We start from the raw sequence: 21676 nt of genomic DNA on the forward strand, positions 1-21676 counted from the left end.
CATATCCTGCAATAAATCTGCAGTGTGTCTACTCCCTGCTTTCATGGAAGCAGAGATAGGGTTAACATCCTGTATGGAGATCACATGGCTTTATAATAAGCTGCGCTGACCCTAAAGCTGGGTTGCCATGACGCAAGATGTTTACAGTATAACCCGCTAGCTGACCTGCTGGTAGCAGCTAGCCAAGAAATACAGCTGTATTCAACCAGGGAGGCGCCCAGAATTCTGGGTATAATTCCGGCCAGCAACAATCTTCCCAGTGTGACAGTAATCCCAGATGCAGCCCAGCTGAGTCACACCGCATAATAGCACTACAACATTAAAAAAAGATGCCTACGATTTCTCATGCCTCAGATCAACTAATCGAATGCAATCTTCCACTGTCAGAGACAGATTGGAACACTGTTTCCTCTATCCACGGAGAGCGACGTTTTATTCCTGAGTGGGGACAGGCTTGTTCTCCCCACCTGCTTGGACAGTGGTTGCTTTCGAGGCAACCCTGGTTTGTGAGTATAATACTTACTTTTTTCATACTTTCTATATTTTGCCAGTACATACTACACTATATTGGGCTCTCGGTCTTTATCGTTTCAGATTGGAACATGAGGACAGGCTGGCAATAGGAAAATATGGTAGAACATTTCCAGGTGCATTTAGTGCCAAGAATGCAGATACCCACTGAGCCCGGCAAGTGATAGTATAAGGACAGGGTTCACACATTTCAGAGACTGTGAACATTTTCGCATGCTAATTTTCTGGACACTGTTTGGTTGAGCTTTTTCATTCTTTCAGAGTGGCTAATAAAATACAATAAGAATTTGCATGCAATGTGCGAATCTTTGCTGCAAGATGTACGTTTGCTCGCGCATGTGAAAGTGCAAATGCAGTTTTGCAATTTTCAGACGGTAGTGCGAATCATTATTGACTTTCATTGTATGTGGAACAAATGTTTTCACAAATTCGCACCCAACTTTTGATAGGTGTGAGCCCTGCTTTATAGTTCTCTCCAGCACTGATGCCGGTAGGTGCAGTAAAGTAGTGTGCACAAACCATTACTGTCGCCCGCAAGGTTTGGGACTCAACTGATGCCTCGGGCAACAGTTCTGAGCCGAGTGCTGTACAGACGTGTTGCTAGCTTATAGGCTAGCAGTAGAGTAACAATAGCCAATGCCAGTGTGCACCGGCCCTAATGCCTGGTACACATGTTGAAAATAATCAATCTGGCAGAAAATCTCATCACGTCCGATCTGATTTCCTATTGATTGTCCGTTCACGTCTATGGAAAATCGATCAGAAATGTTGAGAATAATCGATCTGGCAGGAAATCTGTGTGAAAATCTCATCGTGTGTACCAAGCATTAGAGGGAGGCTGGGACATGGATGGTGAATAGTTTTTTTTGTTAGGATGGAACTGATTATGGAGAAGGGTTTACATTAATGGGGTCACACTACACAACCCCTTGTATGGTATTAGGAGTACATCTACCACTCCAAGCCTGTAGCTGGCTTTATGATGTGTACAGATGGGATCTGCTCTCGTCACGCAGATTGTGTGTCAGACAACACACCAATGGGCTCTCACCCAGTTCTATTATGCACAGTACACTTCACACAGCAGCAGCCAAAACACACAAGTTTTATCCGCTAGAGTAACAACAGCCAATGCGACCGCTACAATAGCGGACGGGGGTGGGGGGCGTGTCTCGTCGGGTTTTGGGGCCCACATCTCCTCCCTTCCCCTCGTGTGTTCCTCCTCCTCCCCCCTCTAGTGCTGAGTAGCACTGTTCTATTTACAGAGTCTACGCTGTCTCTGGTCTCCTCTTCCCAGGTGCCGCTGCTCTATGCGGACGTCCTCCGGCTCCGGATACGTGACATGATCAGGAGCCACAGGATGTCAGCTCCAGGCAATAAGAGGACACCAGGAGGACTCTAAATATAATAGTGCTCCCTGTGCTACTCTGCATAGGGGGGAGGGGAAATCGTCTGGCTAACACTATAGTGGGGGAGTGGTGGATCTCGGGGTTGTGTGCAGGGGGTGCCTCAATGTTCTTGGGGGCCCGGGCTCTGACGTTATGCCCCTGCGAGCTACTGATGCTCGTGTACCCTCTAGCATATATTTGAAATAGCTTAACCACTTAAGGACCGCCTAACGCAGATAGGCGGCGGCGGGTTTAAGTGGTTATTACATGGAAACGGCCTTTCCATGTCAGTTCATGGAGACGTCTCCGTGAACAGTGTGCGAGCCGCCGATCGCGGCTCGCACACCTAATGTAAACATGCGGGGAAGAAATGCCCGCTGTTTACATCATACTGCGCTGCTGCGCAGCAGCGCCGTAAGGCAGATCGGCGATCCCCGGCCTCTGATTGGCCGGGGATCGCCGTCATTTGATAGGCTGAAGCCTATCCTACATTGCGCAGGACGGATATCTGTCCTGCGCAGCATAATAAGGAAGAGGGAGGTAAGGGGAAGGAGGGAGCGCGGAAAACGCTGCGGAGCAGGGCTTTGAATAGCCCCCCGCTCGGCCACACGGAGCGGTGGCGATCAGACCCCCCAGCAGGTCATCCCCCTAGTGGGGAAAAAAGAGGGGGGGGGGATGGGGGGAGTCTGTACGCCCTGCCTTGCTCACGATCTGTGCTGCGGGCTGGAGAGCCCACGCAGCGCAGATCTCAAAGAACAGCCCCGGTCCTTAAGTGGTTAAGCCCAATCTACACGATACGATTCTTTGTACGATTCGATTAAATCTGACATGTCCAATCGGGATTCGATTCAGTTCGATTTGCAATTGCAAAACAATGGCAAATCGAATTGCATCGAATCCCGATCGGACTTGTCGGATTTAATCGAATCGTAAATAGAATCGTAATCGAATCGTACAAAGAATCGAATGGTGTAGATTGGGCTTTAAGGATCCCTTCCGCTAAATATACACAATGCAATTTCCTGTGCGATTGACCGGATCAGGTGATTTTCCACATATCCGATCCATTACTGATCAATTTCAGGACTGATTTTGCAATGTTCTAATCGGAAAATGTATCCAGTTATCAATAAAGAGCAGTTTGGACATGCACAGATACCCATCAATCGAACAGAACATTGAATGATGTGTAACCAGCATTAGGAAGGTCAGGGGAGATTTGAGTTGGTGAACCATCCTTGATAAAATCAGGATACAGTATTACCTGCAATAGTCAGAATGTTACACTGTTACAGTAGCTCTTATTGCTGAAGCAGATGAGGATTCCTAAAGCTGGATGTGACTGGTTTAACCACTGCTGATCTCTAAATACAGCTTGCTATAACTGGTTCTAATTGCACGATTCAACATTCTGATGATTCATTTATTATGTTCTTCCATATGGTAATCACTGGGCAAACTGTGCAAGATTGCTTCATAACAAATAGATCTTAAACGCTTTAACTCGGATGTCAGAATCACATTCTGAAGCTAGAAGAGACTGACTCAGCATAAGCCCATTATAAATTCTGGTTCTTAGGAGGTTCAGATTCAATATTGTGTCACAGTTCTTAAAGTAGACCTGAACTCAGAACTTCCTCTCTGCTCTAAAAGATACGCAACAGCATAATAACCTTTAAAGAAAAACAATTCCTTGTTACAGCTTATAGAACTTCTACTGAGATTTTACAGAGTGGTTACTTCCTGGTATCTTGGGAGCACAGAAAGGGTTAACCTCCTGTGTTTACCTATTAGCTTAGAATTTTGCTGAGTAGGGAAAATTAGACAAGCTGTCCTCTATAAACACACACAGCAATGGAAACAGTACTAAAAAGAAGTGAGAGACAAAGTGCTGTCAAAAATATATGTAGTTTCTTGCTTGCTTAATGCGGATCTAAACTCAGAACCTCCTCTCTACTCTACAAGATAAGCAACAGCATAAAAAAAACTTTAAAGAAAAAAAAAACATTTCTTTGTGATAGCTTACAGAACCTCTGCAATAAGATCTGCAGTGTGTCGACTTCCTGCTTTCATGAAAGCAGACAAAGGGTTAACATCCTGTGTTAACATCTCTGTCCCTCTGTGCGCCGTGTGTACGGCTGCTGCACAGAGGGACCTGGCGGCAAACTGTGGCTGCTTTTTTTTGTCTCTTGTGAGACATCTGTGCCTCGTGTGTATGAGGCTTTAAGCAGTGTTCTGTGATATTTGCACAGAGGTCTATATATTTCATCCTGCCGGGAACACACATGCTTAAGCCGATCAGAAGGTTTCTTAGGTTTACCTTGATCTGCAAAGTGTAACAGTAGTGGAGATGTTACAGCCGCTGGCTCTCTCCAGGTGACAGTCAGACTCACATACAGCCTGAGCTCTGCCAAATGCAATTTAGTCTTCTTTACCCAAGGCAGAATAATAAAAAAAATAAGACATTTAAAAGAAGTCATCAAGCAACTACCGTAATGCTACCCATAGTACTACTTACCCGGGGCTTCCTCCAGCCCCTGGCAGCCGCTATGTCTCTCACCGCACCTCTTATCTCAGCATCATCAGTAGCATTAGTTGCTTGATGACTCCTTTAAAGAGAATCTGTATTGTTAAAATCGCACAAAAGTAAACATACCAGTGTGTTAGGGGACATCTCCTATTACCCTCTGTCACAATTTCGCCGCTCCTCGCCGCATTAAAAGTGGTTAAAAACAGTTTTAAAAAGTTTGTTTATAAACAAACAAAATGGCCACCAAAACAGGAAGTAGGTTGATGTACAGTATGTCCACACATAGAAAATACATCCATACACAAGCAGGCTGTATACAGACTTCCTTTTGAATCTCAAGAGATCATTTGTGTGTTTCTTTCCCCCTGTTCTCATGTACTGAAGTTTCAGGCTGCTTGTTTCTTCCTGCAAACAGCTTTGCCCTTGTCTGTAATTCTTAAGTATGTGAAAGCCCAGCCAGCTGAGAGGACGATTTATCCAGCTTGTAAAAGATAAGAGAGAAGCTGCTCTAATCCTAAATAACACACAGGCAGTGTGCATAGAGGGGCCTGGAAGGGGGAGTTCATAGCAGAACCACAACACTGAAGAACTTGGCAGCCTTCCAGACACAGGCCGACAAGTCTGACAGGGGAAAGATACATTGATTTATTACAGAGACTGTCATAGTAGAAAGTGCTGCAGTGAGCTAGAACACATTAGAATAGCTTTTTGAACTTGTAGGATGATAAAAAACAGGATGCAATTTTTGTTACGGAGTCTCTTTAATGGCCCATACTCACGGGCTACAATTGTCGCCGCAACCACGTGGCACTCGCGTGTTGCGGCGACAGGTGCAGTATGAGGCGCGCACCCCGAACCGTCGCTCGTCGCTGCTGTCGCCAGGCGATTGGTGCGGTCAATCGCATGGCGGCAGTTGCTGCCGCAACTGTCGCTAGTCCGCGTGTGTATACGGACTAGCGACAGCAACCAATAGAGAATTCACGGCGCTTCCGGCGGGGGGGGGGGGGGGGGGGGAGGAACGGCGGCGACAGCTTCCGTCGCTACACTAATCCCTGTTCGGCGTGTGTATGCGGAGGGACCTGGCGACGAGCTGTAGCCGAACTGTCGCACACATGCTCCCGTAGCCCATGAGTATGGGCCATAAGATGGAAGACTGTGGATCCTCCAGGGCCTTCCTACGTCCTCCTGGAGACCACCACTGCTGTGACTGCTGTGCGTGTACCACTGTCGCATATCCAACAAGATCTTGTTGGATTTATTATCGTGGCTGCGCTCCCCACTGCGTCTCCTTCAGCACTGCTGCGCCTGCACGGCAAGCCGAAACCGGCTCCGCGCTATTGCACAGGCACACCCGTACTTTCACAGGCACAGTACTACCATGCTCGTGTATGAAGAGCAGCGTAGTTGTGATTTCATAGAGGGATCCGAATCCTCTGGAGAGTCCAGAGGCTTCCTTCTTCTCAGGTTGTTGTTTTTTCCCCCTTTTCTATGCCACCTCAGATTTGCTTTAAAACAAAAAGATATTTGCAAATGTTGAGCCTCACTTAAGAAATATAAAGATAGGTCACTCCCACAATGCATCACTCCTAGTCAGTGAGTAAATATGCAAATCATTGCCCATGACGCTAATTATCTGTTAATCCAATTAGGAGGGTATTACGTGTCCTGGTGGGCTCAGCAGGCTGAGGCGGGCTACACTACACTGACAGATTCAATCAGAGAGTGATCTATCTAATGCCCAATACACACGGTACAATTTTCCGTGTGATAGATGGATCTAATAGATAAAATCCGTCATGTCCGATATTACTCCTGATCGTTTCTGCGCTCGATTTCTCATAGCGGTGAATGGAAACAGATAAGAAAAACGAACGAAAATAAGAGAATCGACTGCAGAATCAAGTGCGGAATCGTGGGGGAAAAACGATCGGGTCGCAAAATCGCACGGAAAATCTTACTGTGTGTACCCAGGATAATGCCATACCATGAGTTTTTTTGGCAGAAAGATGGCTCGATAGATAATTTCCGACAGGTCCGATCTGATTTCGATAATTTTTCTGATCGATTTTCGCATAAAAGTGAATGGAAATGGATCACTAAAAACGATCGGAAAATCGATTGGAAGACTGATTGAAAAGTAAATCTGCCAAAAAAAACCACGCACCGTTTATTCCCAGCATTAAGATCAAATCTGCTGGCCCATCAATTAATGTATGGGCACCTTAGCTGAATTTATACTTGAAGATCAAATGAGCAGGAACCAAGGGGTAGGCCTGAAAGATAAATCGAATTTAAATCGAAATCGCGATCACCAAGATCACAATTTCGGAATCGTCAAAGCGGCAATTATCGCGATCCCATCATTTCCACATGGGGAAGTTTGAAGAAGTGGCTTCAAACTTCTCCAAAGTCCAGGCGCGTGCGGCCCGCAGCGTTGGACATACTTTCCGCACAAGTCCAATGCTGTCCGTCCTCTATCACCGTCTGCCGGCTCTTGTGCTTGGCAAAACTCTGGGTTCCTGTATGTCACATGACATACAGGAAGTATTCCGTGCATCCTGCAGGAGGCAAAGTGGATAGACGGCCATCGCTGGACTCGTGCTTTAACCTATGTCCAGAACTGATGCAGCTTGGGGAATAGAGGAGGCACAGAGAGACACAGAGAGAAATAGAGCAGGCACAGAGACACAAAGGGGGTAAGAGAGAGACCCAGAGGCAAAGGGGGCACAAAGAGAGACAGGCGGACAGAGAGGGAACAAACAGGCAAAGAGGGGGAACAAATCTTGATTTGAAGGAAATCGTGAATAAAATCGAAATCGCAATTTCGGACAGAAATCGTTCAATACAATTTTTTCCTAAAATCGTTCAGGCCTACCAAGGGGGGTGGTGGAATAATTGTAACCCTTTTATGCTGGATTGCTAACATCAGCTTATGTATAATTTACATCATATACATTAATACTGTCTGATGAAAGATTTTCCTTTTTGTTTGCCCCAATACTTTAAGTATAAACACTACGGGTAGCTTCAGGCACAGGCCATGCGACTCACTGCCAGTAGTAGCCCTTCATTTTCCATTTCTGCAGAAAAGGCATATTTCCAACACTTGCTCCACCTTCAGAGTAGATCAGATAACTAGGATCAATAAGGTCAGCTGTTGAACACAAGGTTGCTGCAAATCTTCCCTGCAAGGTGATCAACCAAGAACCAAATATTTAAAATAGATAAGATACAACTCATAGATCCCATGGCTACTCTCTGCCGTGGACTTTGTGGCCACTCACCAACAGTAGTCACCAGGGTGCTGGCGAAGAAGAAAGAGGATGCCATGTCCCACAGGCTCTCATTGGAAGAGTTGTACAAGACAGAAACTCCAAACTTATTGGCGCTGATCACCCTCTCCAGGAAAGCCTCCAATCCACTCTCGTTCACGCAGGGACTCTCACGCAGGAACTTCTGTTTCAGCTGCTTCAGGTCCCTTCGGAGGTTTTCTTCATAGGGAGATTCAATGCTGGAGACCACCAACGCCCCCAGCAGAAGGTAGATGAGATAACTACAGATGAGCAGCATCAGCACCAGCGAGGAATTCATGACAGCGCTGCAAGGACAAATACAGACAGACATTCTTGTTAGCCATCAAATAAAATTTGTTACATCGACCATAGTCCTCATAACAAGCCCAAATGAACTCAGGGAAGACTTCAGAATTGCCACATTTACATTATTATTGTTAACAGGAAACAAAAAACACACTCCCTTGCAAAAACAAAAACACACAGTTTTAGGACTAGATGATAGATTAATTTATATGTTGAAAACATTCATGGATGTATGGATAGTGTTTGGGCGTGCAGTCACTTAATCAACAATTGGGGGCAATCTGCCATATAAACATCGAGGCAGGATTCTTCCATCAGGATGTTCTCCTGGTGGACGCAAAGTGCCAGAGCTTCAGCCACTAGGGTGCACTCGGTAGGCAGTAGTGGTGTTAGGAAGTATAGGCACATGCTTACTGATCAGGAAGAGCTGCGATTCAAACCCAGGTTGCCTGTGTCAAAGGCAGAGGCCATTACACTATCCAGCATGAGAATGAGGTTCCACCAAACTTGTAAGTATAAAAGGTGAAAAAAATAAAAATAAAAATCAGATTCTTACTGCAGTATAGGGAAGCCTCTGTATCTGGAATGTTTAGACCCTGAATTGGCTTATGCCAAATCACTTGTAAACTATCTGGTAATGAGCCCAGACGCTGGCCACTCACTGCATCAGTAACTGTGTGTACAGTAAGCTGCAGTCTTCTCCGACAGGTCCAGACTGTGCCAGCCCCCTTGTAGTCTGACCAGAGGGGATGATACAGTTCAGACACCAGGAGCAGCCACACCCCCAGCACTTGAATGCTGAATGACTTAATTATTATTTTTTTTAATGGTTTTGTTTCTTTTTAAATACATCGGAGTGTGGAGAACAAATTAAAACGCTTTGTCTGTATGGGACCCGAATAAAGCTGCTCATACACTTGCTCAATTTTCATGGCAGATTCAACCATTATGATTGAATCTGCCACAGCCCGATACCGCAACGTGGCCGCCTGATCGTAATTTTGATTGATTTGTGGCCGAAATCAACACTACTGATCAGGCAGGCTGGAAAGATCTCACCATTCTGCTGCCAACACTCTGAATGGAATGAGGGGAGCACCTTAGATGGGGGAGACTTGGGGACCTGGCAAGTGGTGGCAGCTCTAGAGATTTGGAATACATTTTATTGGGTTGTGCTCCTTTCTTTCTGGCTGAGAGGAGGGAGTGTAAAATTATATAAACTGAAACATAGGATAAAACGCACATAAGCAGCAAACATAGCTGTCTCCGTGTTTACAGATAGTACAAATCCTAAAGATACACAATAGACCTGATACTATACAGTTCAGCCAACTATTTACAACAAAGATATTTTGTATGCTGAACAAAGAATCTTTCCTTGACAAAAACTCCTCTGCCAAGACTTTAGCCTTGACTGTCACCAGCAGAATTCAGGACTAGATCACTTGGACAACAACTAGGGACAGAATCTGTACAAACTTTTTAGGCCAGGAGCCAAATTGCCATTCTTGAGACTGCTAGGGGGCCGAACTACCGATATTAAACACAATTTTACTGATTGCTGTTAGGTACTCTATGCCTGCGACACTGTCAAATAAGGCCCTGTTCATATTATGTGCGTGTGGAAAACGTGCAGAACGCATGTAGTAAACGCACTGGAAAAACGCATGCGTTTGTACGCGTTTGTATGCGTTTTTTCCTTATGCGTTTTTGATCATACCTGGAAGAGGTGTATACCAAATGTTTTTTTTTTTTTTTCTTGAAGAACTTCTGATGTCAGCTACACTTCCGACGAGAAACGCACCTCCGAAAACACATACAAAAACGCATGCCATGCGTTTTTAGTGCGCGCCCATTGACTTTCATTATAATGCGTTTCTGTGCGCGACGCACAGAAATGCATCCAACTATGCGTTTCTGCCACGCATACGTTTGCCACGCGTATATGTGAACGAGGGCCATACCTTTGCATTGATTTTTCTGGCCCTCGCAAAACGCACACAAAACGCGTACCTTAAAAACGGACACAAACGCGTGCAGTGTGAACGGGGCCTAAAACCCTTCCACTGAAATTAATCCATACACTGTGTGCCGTTAGCACAGTGGCAGCTGCTAATCAGTGGCTGTCACTGCTGCTGGCACAGTGGCAGCTGCTAATCAGTGGCTGTCACTGCTGCTAGGCCCTGCTTGTGGCACTGTAGCTACGGCCTGTGGGCCTCATGGAATTACCAACTGTAGAGAGCTTTGGAGGCCACCTAAATTGTCTTGGCAGGCCGCATTTGGTCCCTGGGCCGGACTTTGGACATGCCTGCTCTAAGAGAACAATGCATTCTGTTGCTATTGAAGGACAGATGGCGCAGTACGTGACAAGATTGGGTGGGTAGAAGAACAATGCCCCTGGCCATCGATCAGCCAAGTTGATCTGTCTAGTTGATAGGTGGCTGATGCCCCGAGGGAGATTGGGGGCCGCTGTACACTCCATAAGTCTGGGTTTGCCTTGTGCCAAGGACACTTCGTGTGAAGGCTGTATAGTCGCCTCATGTTTTGAGTGGGTTTTCTCCAGGTGCTCTGGTTTAAAACACACTGCCAGATGGATTGGATTGTTAGCCCTCATGGGAACCAGTCAGTGATGCAACTAGTTCAATGTTCTCTGTAAATAAGTAAATTATGTAAAGTTCAAAGCACTGACATGGCTATTTACATTCATGCTACATACATTAGATTTTATTCACACAATATATGTATCTACTGTCCTATCCCATAAAGGACATCCGAGGTGAAAAACAGATGAGAAAAACAATTGTATCTATCCTCAGTCTCCTAAAATGACTTTAGATTTCCTACAATTTTATTTTATATTTAAATCTAGTTTTTATGTTTTTAATATTGCATTGTCTCTGCTCAATAACACCTTAATTGAAGTATGTCAGAGCTCAAATCTATGAATTATTGACCCTTTTTATGTCTTTCCTGCTCTCAGATGCCATTTACGGACAGGAAAATTTTTTATGGCTGTAATTACTTATCAATGAGGGTTATGCTATAGTCTGACCCAGTCCCGACTTGCATACCTGATGTTTAACTCTTTCAGGCAGAGAAAAAAAAAAAAGGAACACAGCCTAGTTATTAGTGTGCTTGGCACTGTACATACACACGTCTACCTCATCATGTCACCTTGGTTGTCCTTTAAGGGCCGATTCAGACAGGCACTGAATCGGTGTTAAGCGACAGCTGCTGTGCTAATTGCAGTGGTCTAGCAATAGGGGATGCAGAAGTAGTGACCACATCAGGGCCCCAGGACCAGAGGGGCCGAGTAAGGGCCCTCCAACCGCTTTATTGATCTTTATAGGCTCTAAACTGGTAATGGTCACCTCTATATAGGCATGATTCGTTGTAACCATTAATAGACTGCTCTCCTCTCCAGCCTACACCTCTCGGACGCTACAGCTGTCCTTGGCAGGTTTCAGTGCTCCATATCAACTGGATCAGCTAAATGCAGCGCTTCCGTGTCTCCCTGCGGGGGTCAAAATGTGACGCACAGGCCAACCATCAGGTTGTCTGCTCGCTATCATTTGAGATAGCAGGCTGCTCGTTCAGATGCTCATCTGAACCAGCCATTAAGACTGAAGACTGTAAGAATTGGCCACGGTTCTCTTCCCCTTTCATCTGTCAATGTTGTGTAACATGCGAACAAAACATCCACCCCCATGTAAAAATAGAATTATTTTATTCACTGTATCAGCTGTAATCCACCATTGTCTTGTATTGTTAATTGTTAATATTGCATAGTTGTACATTGTATTCTGAAGATGCTGGCACTATATAAAATCAATAATATTTGTCCATCTGCGTGTACAGGTGTCCTCCAACATCCACAGCATGGCCAGTGGCAGCCACTACTGACTGCTATCTCCCACCGTAGGTGGTTTCTGCTGGACCTCCCCAGGAGAGAGCAGAGTGCTCAGCAGAGAGAACAGGTTTATACAGGGATCGGTGACCCAGGAATAAATCAGAACAATCACCTTAGGAGGCCATGTAAATTGCCTCTGTAGCCCCAGCTGATCTCCTTCACACAACAGTTTGACCTTTTAACACTGGTAACCAGCATCTAATGAGGTGGAATGGATTGATGGAGGGAAATGACTACATGCAAAAGATATTTGTTTGAGGTATTTACTGTAATTATTCAGTCAATGAATCACAAATATTGTAATCTAAAAATTGAGTGTGATTATATACATATGGAGATCATTATTGCCAACTGGCTTCAGGGCTGACACCCTTATCCTGGGATCATGACTTAGGGACCCAAGTATGAATTGCACCTCACATAGTGTGTTGTGTATTTTTGTTTTACACCCCTAACAAAAAACAAAAAACACGGCATATCGTATGATTCACAAACCTTTTTTATGTTTTCACCTTATATAGGTTACTTTTTTAAGCTACCAAAGAGCAAAAAAATAATATCATTAAAGGGACTCCGAGCTGAATGTAATAAAAAGATTTATACATACCTGGGGCCTCCTCCAGCCCCATCCGCTCAGATCGCTCCCACGCCGCCGTCCTCCGCTGCCCACAGCTACAGAAAACGGGTACCCGGACTTCCGTCAGTCGGCTCCAGTCTGACGTAAAATAAGTGGGCTCTTTGCGTATCTCTCCAGCAGCCACTGGAGAGATACTGAGAGGGCACACCTCTTCTGCATAGACTGGAGCCGACTGACAGAAGTGGGGGGACCCGGTTCTCGTAGCTGCGGGCAGCAGAGGACGGTGGTGTGGGAGCGATCCGAGCGGATGGGGCTGGAGGAGGCACCAGGTATGTATAAATCTTTTTATTACATTCAGCTTTGGTACACTTTAAGGTAAGAAAAGTAATATTGAAATGAAGTTAATCAAGAACAACTTACTTTGAGTGATTATTTTGCCTCTAAATGTGCTGAAAGGTTATTTTTATCAATCAAGTGATAAATAAGTCTTTTATGAGAAGTTTTGTGAATAGAGCCCATAGTGGTTGATTTAGCGTGATCCGGAAGAACACAACTGAGATGTTCCCCTTAGTTACTCTTCAGTGGCTGGGATTGGGTCACTTATAATACTGGAAACCTCACGATAACCAGGCTTACCTGCAGGAGAGCAGAACATACCAGTGCCTCAATGTGGATTTTATCTGCATGTGTTTGGGATGCGGGAGAAAACCCACACAGACATGGGTAGAACACACAAACATCCTCCAGGTAGCAGGTTGTGCCCCTGCTGGGATTCCAACCATATCTTGTTCATCATTGCTTTGACTGGCAGTCTGATGTCTGTACGTATTCTGCTTCAATCAACACTATAGTGACTAGCAGTCAGCCATTGTGGAGCAATTGCTTTGTTCCCTCTGGCATCAGGAGTTTTCCTGCCTCTCCTCCCCATGCATAACTAACTGCTGCATACTGCCAGCAGACTGTGACCAGAAAAAAATCATAGTGTATGCAAACGTCAGCATGGGATGCTGAGACAGAATACATAAACAATGGGTTACAGTGTTCTCCCCAGGCTCTTTTAGCCGGGTGCTCCACCCGGCTAGATTTGGTGACCACCCGGCTGTTATTGGCTCAGCTCCTCACCTTCTCCTATGTTGTAAGCAGAGTTGTCCCGCATTTTCATCTCGCCCCACCCGGGTACTTTTTCATGCCAGCCGGCTACTATTTCATGCCACCCGGCTGGAAACAAATTCTGGGGAGATCACTGGGTTATTTCCTGCAGGCTTTCAAATGAGTACAAGGCATGTATTATATTTGGCTGCTTTCAAAGTTTTATTTCAGACACCTATATGAAAATGGCAGTATACTGTGTAGATTGCTGCATTAGATCCTGAGGGACCAATTAGCGCAAAGCTTCTCCTCAACTTGTCACGGGAACTACTCTTGCTCTTCCCTCTCCTCAGTGTGAAGAGCAACTGTGCAGCTAACTACCACATTTCCTTTGGCAAACAGCGCATAAAGTTTACCTATATAGTCTTTGCCATTTAAATAAATGTATGTGGAGTCCCCAGATTTCCCTTACCCCTCCCTATATAAGGAAAATAAAGCATCATCATCATCATCTAACAAATTCAGCTAAGCATAAGTTGGCCATACACAAACATTTTGGCGATTTGATCAGCCATTTATTGCTCTAACATATCTAAGCAATTTGCACCGTTTATCAAGCAACTGTCTGATTTGAGTTCAGACAATGAGTTGGGCAAGTGGGTAGAACAATGTTCTTGTCTGGAGCTTGGCCGGAGCAATCTGCCAGGTGGATAGGTGGATCGCTGACCAAGCAGCCACGGGGAGAAAACGGGGTCTGGGGTTGCTGTACACACACTGGATTCTCAGCAGAAGTGGTCGTTATAGGCCAAGTTTCATCCACGCGTGTGTATGGGGCTTAACTACCTCCCCCCATTACAGCAGACACAGCTAATATGTAGACAGGATGTTAACCCTTTGTCAGCTTCCGGAGACCGGCCACTCAGTACTGCGCATGCGCACCCTCTCTCGCTCACTTGAGCATGCGCAGTACGGAGCCACCGGTCTTCGGAAGCCGAAGTGCCTCTGAAGAATGCCAAAGACTCCCGCGGCAGGAGAAACAAGCGGAGGAGCCTGCAGTGGAACAGGGAGCATGGCAGGAGAACGGGAAGGCTCTATAGGATCCACCGCCTTCCATCTCCTTAGGTGACCGTTTTTTATTTTGAACGGCACTTCAGATTCACTTAAAGCGGGATTGTCACCATAAAAATCAAATTTCACCAGCAACTGTTCTGAGTGTATTAAGTGATAAAGATGCTAATCTTGCATTCAATATTTTTTCTGCTGTTATGGTTTGGAGTTATCACATACCTTAGGAGCACTGGCCCTTTAATTGCCATTGCCAAACAGTTGCATGGCGGGGGTGGGGGTTTACCTATAATACATTCCTCCTCTTACCTTTATTTCCCCCACCTTCTAATGACCTAAGACAGTGTACTTTCTAGTATAGACCTCAGTGGGAGTGTCTGAAGACTCTGGGAGGAGGGCAGGTAATGAATACACAATTAGCAAGAGGAGAAAAAAAGAGTGAGGGAGGAAATTATGTCAGGAGGTCAGAAGTACCCAAGATGGAAACTGTCTAGAATAGGATTCTCTGCTTCTCCTTTATAGGAATCATAACATGGACAGTGCAATACATCTGTTATGCAAGTAGAACTAGTATTTATGTACTTATATATGTGTTTTTTATTTCCAGGTTAGCATGGGTGTCACTTGTTCTTTATCAGTAGATGCTCATCGGATGCAGCTCAACCTGCAAACCTGCTGCAAGACATCATAGTGCAGAGTGAAAATATTCTGTGTTTATACAGAGAGATAAGATAGGAGATGTCTTCTCTGTTTAATAACTAACAATCTATTGTTGTCATACAGGAAGTAGACTAGGTGTCTATCTACACAGCATACAAAGGACGGGGAATATCAGGTCTCAGTAAAGGTGGCCATACATCTAGCGATTTTGCAGGCAAACAACTATCCAATTCGGTAATTATCAAATCATATGAAAACTGATGCTACAACAAGCATGCCCGATACATTTTTTGACCGATTTTCTGTTGAAACTGGTCAAGTTGGAAAAATGTGCATTATCGGTACAATAAATGAACGCAATGGAATCCCTGGCCGCTGTACCCCCAAATGTTTATGTGCCCCCGTGCATTAAAATCTCTCACCTGCTGCAAGTCCAGCTGCTCCTCCTTCCTCCGTTGCTCTCCCACGTGGCTGCCGCATACACCATGTGCCATGCGCAGAAGCCATGTGGGAGCATGAGTGAAGACAAAAGAGCGGCTGGACCTGTGGACTCATGGATGGACAGGTGAGAGATTTTAATGCATGGACTCCACATTAACATTTGGGGGACAGCAACAGAGGTGGCAGAGTCACGAGACCGATTCCCGAGAGATTTCATGATGTAATCTGGAATCGGCCTGTGATGTATGGGGCAGCACGGTGGCGTAGTGGTTAGCTCTCTCGCCTTGCAGCGCTGGGTCCCTGGTTCGAATCCCAGCCAGGGCACTATCTGCAAAGAGTTTGTATGTTCTCTCCGTGTCTGCGTGGGTTTCCTCCGGGCACTCCGGTTTCCTCCCACATTCCAAAAAACATACGGATAAGTTAATTGGCTCCCCATAAAAAAAAAAAATTGGCCCTAGACTACAGTACTTACACTACATAATATAGACATATGGCAATGGTAGGGTTTAGATTGTGAGCTCCTTCGAGGGACAGTTAGTGACAAGATATATATATACATTGTACAGCGCTGTGTAATATGTCGGCGCTATATAAATACTGAATAATAATAATAATAATAAGCCAACAGATCTCTCTCATCAGATTCATTTAGACAGCCTTATCTCTTGGTCGTTCTGCCCATCATCGCTAGTTGTATAGGCATCTTATGCTAGGAATACACGCCACGATTCTGAGCTGATAAGATAGTTAGATAGATAATTTCCAACATGTCTGATTTGTCATTGAAGTGAATTGAAAGAAGATAAGAGAATCAAGCGGGCAAAACGATTGGATGCAGAATCGAGCGCCAGAATCGACCCGTGTATTCCCAGCATTAGGCATGTATAGGCATCTTTTCCACAAGCAGCTTAAATAGGGATACTGTAGGGGGGGGTTGGGGGAAAATGAGTTGAACTTACCCAGGGCTTCTAATGGTCCCCTGCAGACATCCTGTGCTCGCGCAGCCACTCACCAACGCTCCGGCCCCGCCTCTGGTTCACTTCTGGAATTTCAGACTTTAAAGTCTGAAAACCACTGCGCCTGCGCAGCTGCATCCTCGCTCCCGCTGATGTCACCAGGAGAGTATTGCACAAGCCCAGTATGGTCTTTGGTCTGCGCAGTATGCTCCTGGTGCCATCAGCGGGAGCGAGGACACGGCAATGCAGGCGCAGTGGTTTTCTGACTTTAAAGTCAGAAATTCTAGAAGTGAACTGGAGGCGGGGCCGGAGCATCGGTGAGCGGCTGCGCGGGCACAGGATGTCTGTGGGGGGCCATTAGAAGCCCCGGGTAACTTCAACTCATTTTCCCCCGACCCCCCTACAGTATCCCTTTAAAGAGACTCAGAGATGAATAAATCAAAAAGATTTTATACTTACCCGGAGCTTCCTCCAACCCCATAAGCAGGGATGAGTCCCTCGCCCAGATAACTGGCTCAGTCACGTCAGTCCGGGTCTGCTGGGCATGTGCAGGAGGTCCGCGCATGCGCAGAAGACACATACTGGACCCGACTGAGCCTGTTACTGGGGCTGATCGCGGCTGAACGGGAGACCGCGGGAGGACGGCGAGGGACGCATCCGTGCTTATGGGGCTGGAGGAAGCCCCGGGCAAGTAAAAATTATTCAGTAATATTCATCTCTGAATCTCTTTAAGGCAATAAATGTACCTTGCTGTCGCTCAGCACAGGTGATGGACAGATGCGCGCTCCCCACCCCCACCCCTCATGGCAACTGCCATGCTCAGACGCAACATGAGAGGTTTTCCACCTCTGATTAACACCGCCGTCTTGCATGTTGTTGCAGCCGAGTGGCTTTAGTGGAAGGCAGAAGAGACCTGATAGACACAGCTCATTTTATGGAGCACAGGGCCAGATTTATCAAAGCATTAGGGCTCGTTTCCACTGCGAAACGCATGCCGGCACTGAGCGGGATCGCAGGCGAATCCCATCAGCCATGCCATGCACGGCTATGGGAATCGCAGCCTCCACTGCGAATTCTGAGGGGAGTTCCGACCGAATAGCGCCGTTATACCCTATGGCAGAGTTTCCCCGCGCGATTTGCCTGCGGAAACCGCGATAGTGGAAACGGACAGTTTTCTCTTCTTAAACTGTTCAAGCAGGGAAAACAGTTCTGCATAATAATAAGAACCTTCTAAAATCCTAGGTAATAGTGACAGTTCAGCATGAATTTCTAGAGCTGCACTACAGTTAAAAAAAAAGTGCAAATCCATTCTTAACCCATTCAGGTTCCGTCGTTTTCACTTGAGAAATGTTCACCACCCATTCATTAGCCTATAACTTTATCACTACTTATCACAATGAACTGATCTATATCCGCCACCAATTAGGCTTTCTTTGGGGGGTACATTTTGCTAAGAGCCACTTTACTGTAAATGCATTTTAACAGGAAGAATAAGAAAAAAACGGAAAAAAATCATTATTTCTCAGTTTTCAGCCATTATAGTTTTAAAATAATACATGCCTCCATAATTAAAACGCACGTATTGTATTTGCCCATATGTCCCGGTTATTACACCGTTAAAATTATGTCCCTATCACAATGTATGGCGACAATATTTTATTTGGAAATAAAGGTGCATTTTTTCCGTTTTGCATCTATCACTATTTACAAGTTTAAAATAAAAAAAAAATATAGAAATATTTCATCTTTACATTGATATTTAAAAAGTTTAGACCCTTGGGGTGAAGATTTACATGTTTTTTTTTTATTGTAATGGTTTTTTTTTTATATTAAACATTTTATTTGGGTATTTTTGGGAGGGTGGGATGTAAAGTATAGTTTTATAATGTAATTGTGTGTTATGTTTAATTTTTTTTTCATTTTAGTTGTAGTTTTGTTTACATGACGTCACTCTAAGCGTAACACGCGCGCGATCGGCCGCGGTAGCGCGCATGGTTCCTGGACGTAGTTTCTACGTCCAGGAACCAAAATAGGTTAAACTACTGCTTAAGAAGTGCTTGATAGCAGTTCTACAGATAGTGCAGCAGTGCAGGATATATATGATTTGCGAGGTGCTCCTCCCCCCTGCTAAATTCCTCCTCAGAGCCTGCCATTATCAATACAGCAGGTGTGTTGGTTACCTCAGCAACAGCAATTCCCCTCACACACTGCACTGTCTGAGAGACCTTCCTAGCTCCTATTTTACAACAGTTTGAGAAGGAATCTGCACTATTTAGTGATTTCTTAAGAAGCCTGAGACAGTTCTGCATGGATTTCTAAAAACCTACCAATATTTTGACTTGATAAATGTCCCCCACAGTTACTACATGAACACAAAACAAAAAGACATGAACACGCTGCCCATCCCTGTCTTGGGAGATATCCCAGAAGATAAGGCTCTGCCTTCTGTAGAGAAAATCTTATAAAAAGCATTGCAGCTTATTTGAGATAAGTACAGAGATGTGTAATACGGTTGGCCAACGAAATGCATAGAATTCCTGCTTGACAACTTTTTATGCTAATTTCATGTAAATGTATGCAGCTTGAAATGACATGCAATAGTATAATTATCCTCGTCAAACTACAGCTGTATTTAATTTGTGTCCATTAATAAAGATGAAATCTTATTTGCCTCTGATGAACTCTTAAGGTGCCCATACACTAACTCAAATTCCCGCCAACATACAGCAGATTCGATCACTGTGATTGAACCTGCTGTGAAATCGATAACGCAAACGCTGACCGATTGACTGTTTGCTACCCGACATCAATCGATCCAGTCCATTGGTCCAGATGGAAAATTTTGCTTGATCGCTGGCGGTTCGGGAGCACATCGCTAGCAGTGTACGATTCAGCGACGACCGACGCAGCATAGCGGCAGCAATAATATCACCTGTCCGGCGGCGCGAGTCCCCAGGATCTGTCCAGTCACACTTCCTCCGGCTGGCCTCCATATCCTCTTCACTTACTGTCACCTCCTGTGACAAGCCAAAGTTTAAACAGTAGAGCGCCCTCTACTGTAAACTTCCGCTTGCCACAGGACGAGACAGGAAGTGAAGAGGACATAGAGGACACCAAAAGAAGTGTGACTGAACGGATCCTGGGGACTCGCGCCGGCGGACAGGTGATATTATTGCTGCCGGCCGGGGGAGTATGGGTGGTGAGGCAGGTGGCAGTGGCGGCTTCACAGGGTTTGAAACGATTTCATGCTAAAATCGATTCAAATCTGTGTGCAGTGTATGGGCAGCCAATAGACCCCTCTGATCAGATTCGATCACAGAGGGATCTGTTGTTCGATCTGGTGGCAATCGACCAGTGTATGGCAGCCTTTAGAGTGGTATAAAACTCAGCATTTCTTCCTCACTGGTAGCAGAACTGCATTCAAACAGAGAGGGCTGGTGCACACCACAAGAGCTTTTTGAATGCTAGAGATTACATAAGCTTTTTTTTTTTTACAAAAAAACAAACAAAAAAAAAAAAAAACAATCACATCACTCCAGTGAGGACACACACACACATAGGATAACATTAGCAGAAGCTTTTAAAAATCACAGAGCACTCAGAAAAGCTCTTCTGGTGTGCACCAGCCCTTAGCAGCTTCTTCTTCAGTGGGACGCTTAAGCTGTGTACACACTACCAACTGAAGTCGCCTGCCGAGGTACATGGGCAGGGGTGCAGCTATGTGTCCATATGGAACACGCATGCCACAAGACAGTGTACGACATCTGGCAGGATGAAGCATGCAACGTCCGGCGAGAGGTAGAGCATGCACTCCTGCCCCGTGCAGTGTGGTGCGCGCCACCAGCTAAAACTTTGTAAGTTACAGATGTAGGAGGAGTACGTGGCTGGGGTAGTCTTACTTCACTGGCTGCATTCTTGGTCCAGGTGTCTGACTCAAAGCCAGAAGGTTAGCCTGATAGCCAGTAAGGTTGTGATGTTTTATGTTATGCTTTCTAAGGCCGGATCCACACTATAAGCGCTTTTGTGAGCGCTTGCGTTTGATTAGCGCTTGTTTAAAAAAAAAACAAAAAAAACCCCTGCTCCCATTCACTGTCAAAAATCACATAAACGTTTTTCGCGCATGCGATTGCGGCAATTGCAGCGATTTTTACAGCGATTTTAAGTAACTACTTAAGGACCGCCTCACGCCAATGGGCGTGAACGCGGCGGCAGCCCCAGGAGCGCCTAACGCCAATTGGCGTCAAGTCCTGGGGCTCCAGTTTCCCAGGGAACGACCGCGCGCATGCGCTATCGTTCCCTGCCCGTTCACGGAGCGGAGTTCCATGAGTAGCCTGCTAGCCGCCGATCGCGGCTAGCAGGCTGCTTGTAAACGTAAGGGGAAATAAATCCCCTTCGTTTACAAGCGTACAGCGCTGCCGGGGGCCGCAGCGCTGTACGAGATTGGCAATCCCTGGCCTCTGATTGGCTGATGCATATGAGAGGTGGAACAGGACGGATCGCTGTCCTGTTCCAATTGTCTGCACCGAGGGGAGGAGGGAAGTGGAGGGAGGGAGAGAGAGCCTCAGAGGCTGAAGAAAAAAAACGAAAAAAAAAAACAACAAACTACCGCAGCGATCGGACCCCTCCGGTGGCATGTCCCCTTAGGGACCAAAAAAGGAGGCGAGTCCGATCACTGGGCTCCTTAGCTGGGCTGTGCAGGAGGCTGAAAAGCCTGCACAGCCCAGTACTTCAAAAAATGGCCTGGTCTTTAGGGGGGACAGCACTGTGGTCATCAAGTGGTTAAAGGGCAGTGTTCACCCCAGAAATTTTTTCCAGCCGGGTGGCATGAAAAAGTAGCTGGGTTGGGCAAGATGAGAGAATGCAAGGCTGGTGCTTCTGTGAGCAACTATGCAACTAAGCAGAGGAGGAGGTGAGCCGATGACAGCTGAGT

The 21676-nt window shown here is 45.7% G+C and overlaps 1 protein-coding gene and 1 long non-coding RNA gene across 2 annotated transcripts in view; one reads left to right on the top strand and one right to left on the bottom strand.

Moving 5' to 3' along the window:
• Window positions 1-21676, bottom strand: part of KCNK6 (potassium two pore domain channel subfamily K member 6) — a 54306-nt gene that overhangs the window by 28555 nt on the left and 4075 nt on the right. Inside the window, exon 2 of the mRNA XM_068250834.1 lies at window positions 7734-8047. Coding sequence (XP_068106935.1) covers window positions 7734-8040 — 307 coding nt within the window. The 5' untranslated portion in view covers window positions 8041-8047. The remainder of the gene's footprint in view (window positions 1-7733; window positions 8048-21676) is intronic.
• Window positions 149-821, top strand: LOC137528988 (uncharacterized). The gene is made up of 2 exons (XR_011023540.1): window positions 149-506; window positions 595-821. It is a non-coding gene; the product is annotated as an uncharacterized lncRNA (long non-coding RNA).

This window comes from Hyperolius riggenbachi, chromosome 8, assembly GCF_040937935.1.
Source record: "Hyperolius riggenbachi isolate aHypRig1 chromosome 8, aHypRig1.pri, whole genome shotgun sequence".
NCBI lineage: Eukaryota > Metazoa > Chordata > Amphibia > Anura > Hyperoliidae > Hyperolius > Hyperolius riggenbachi.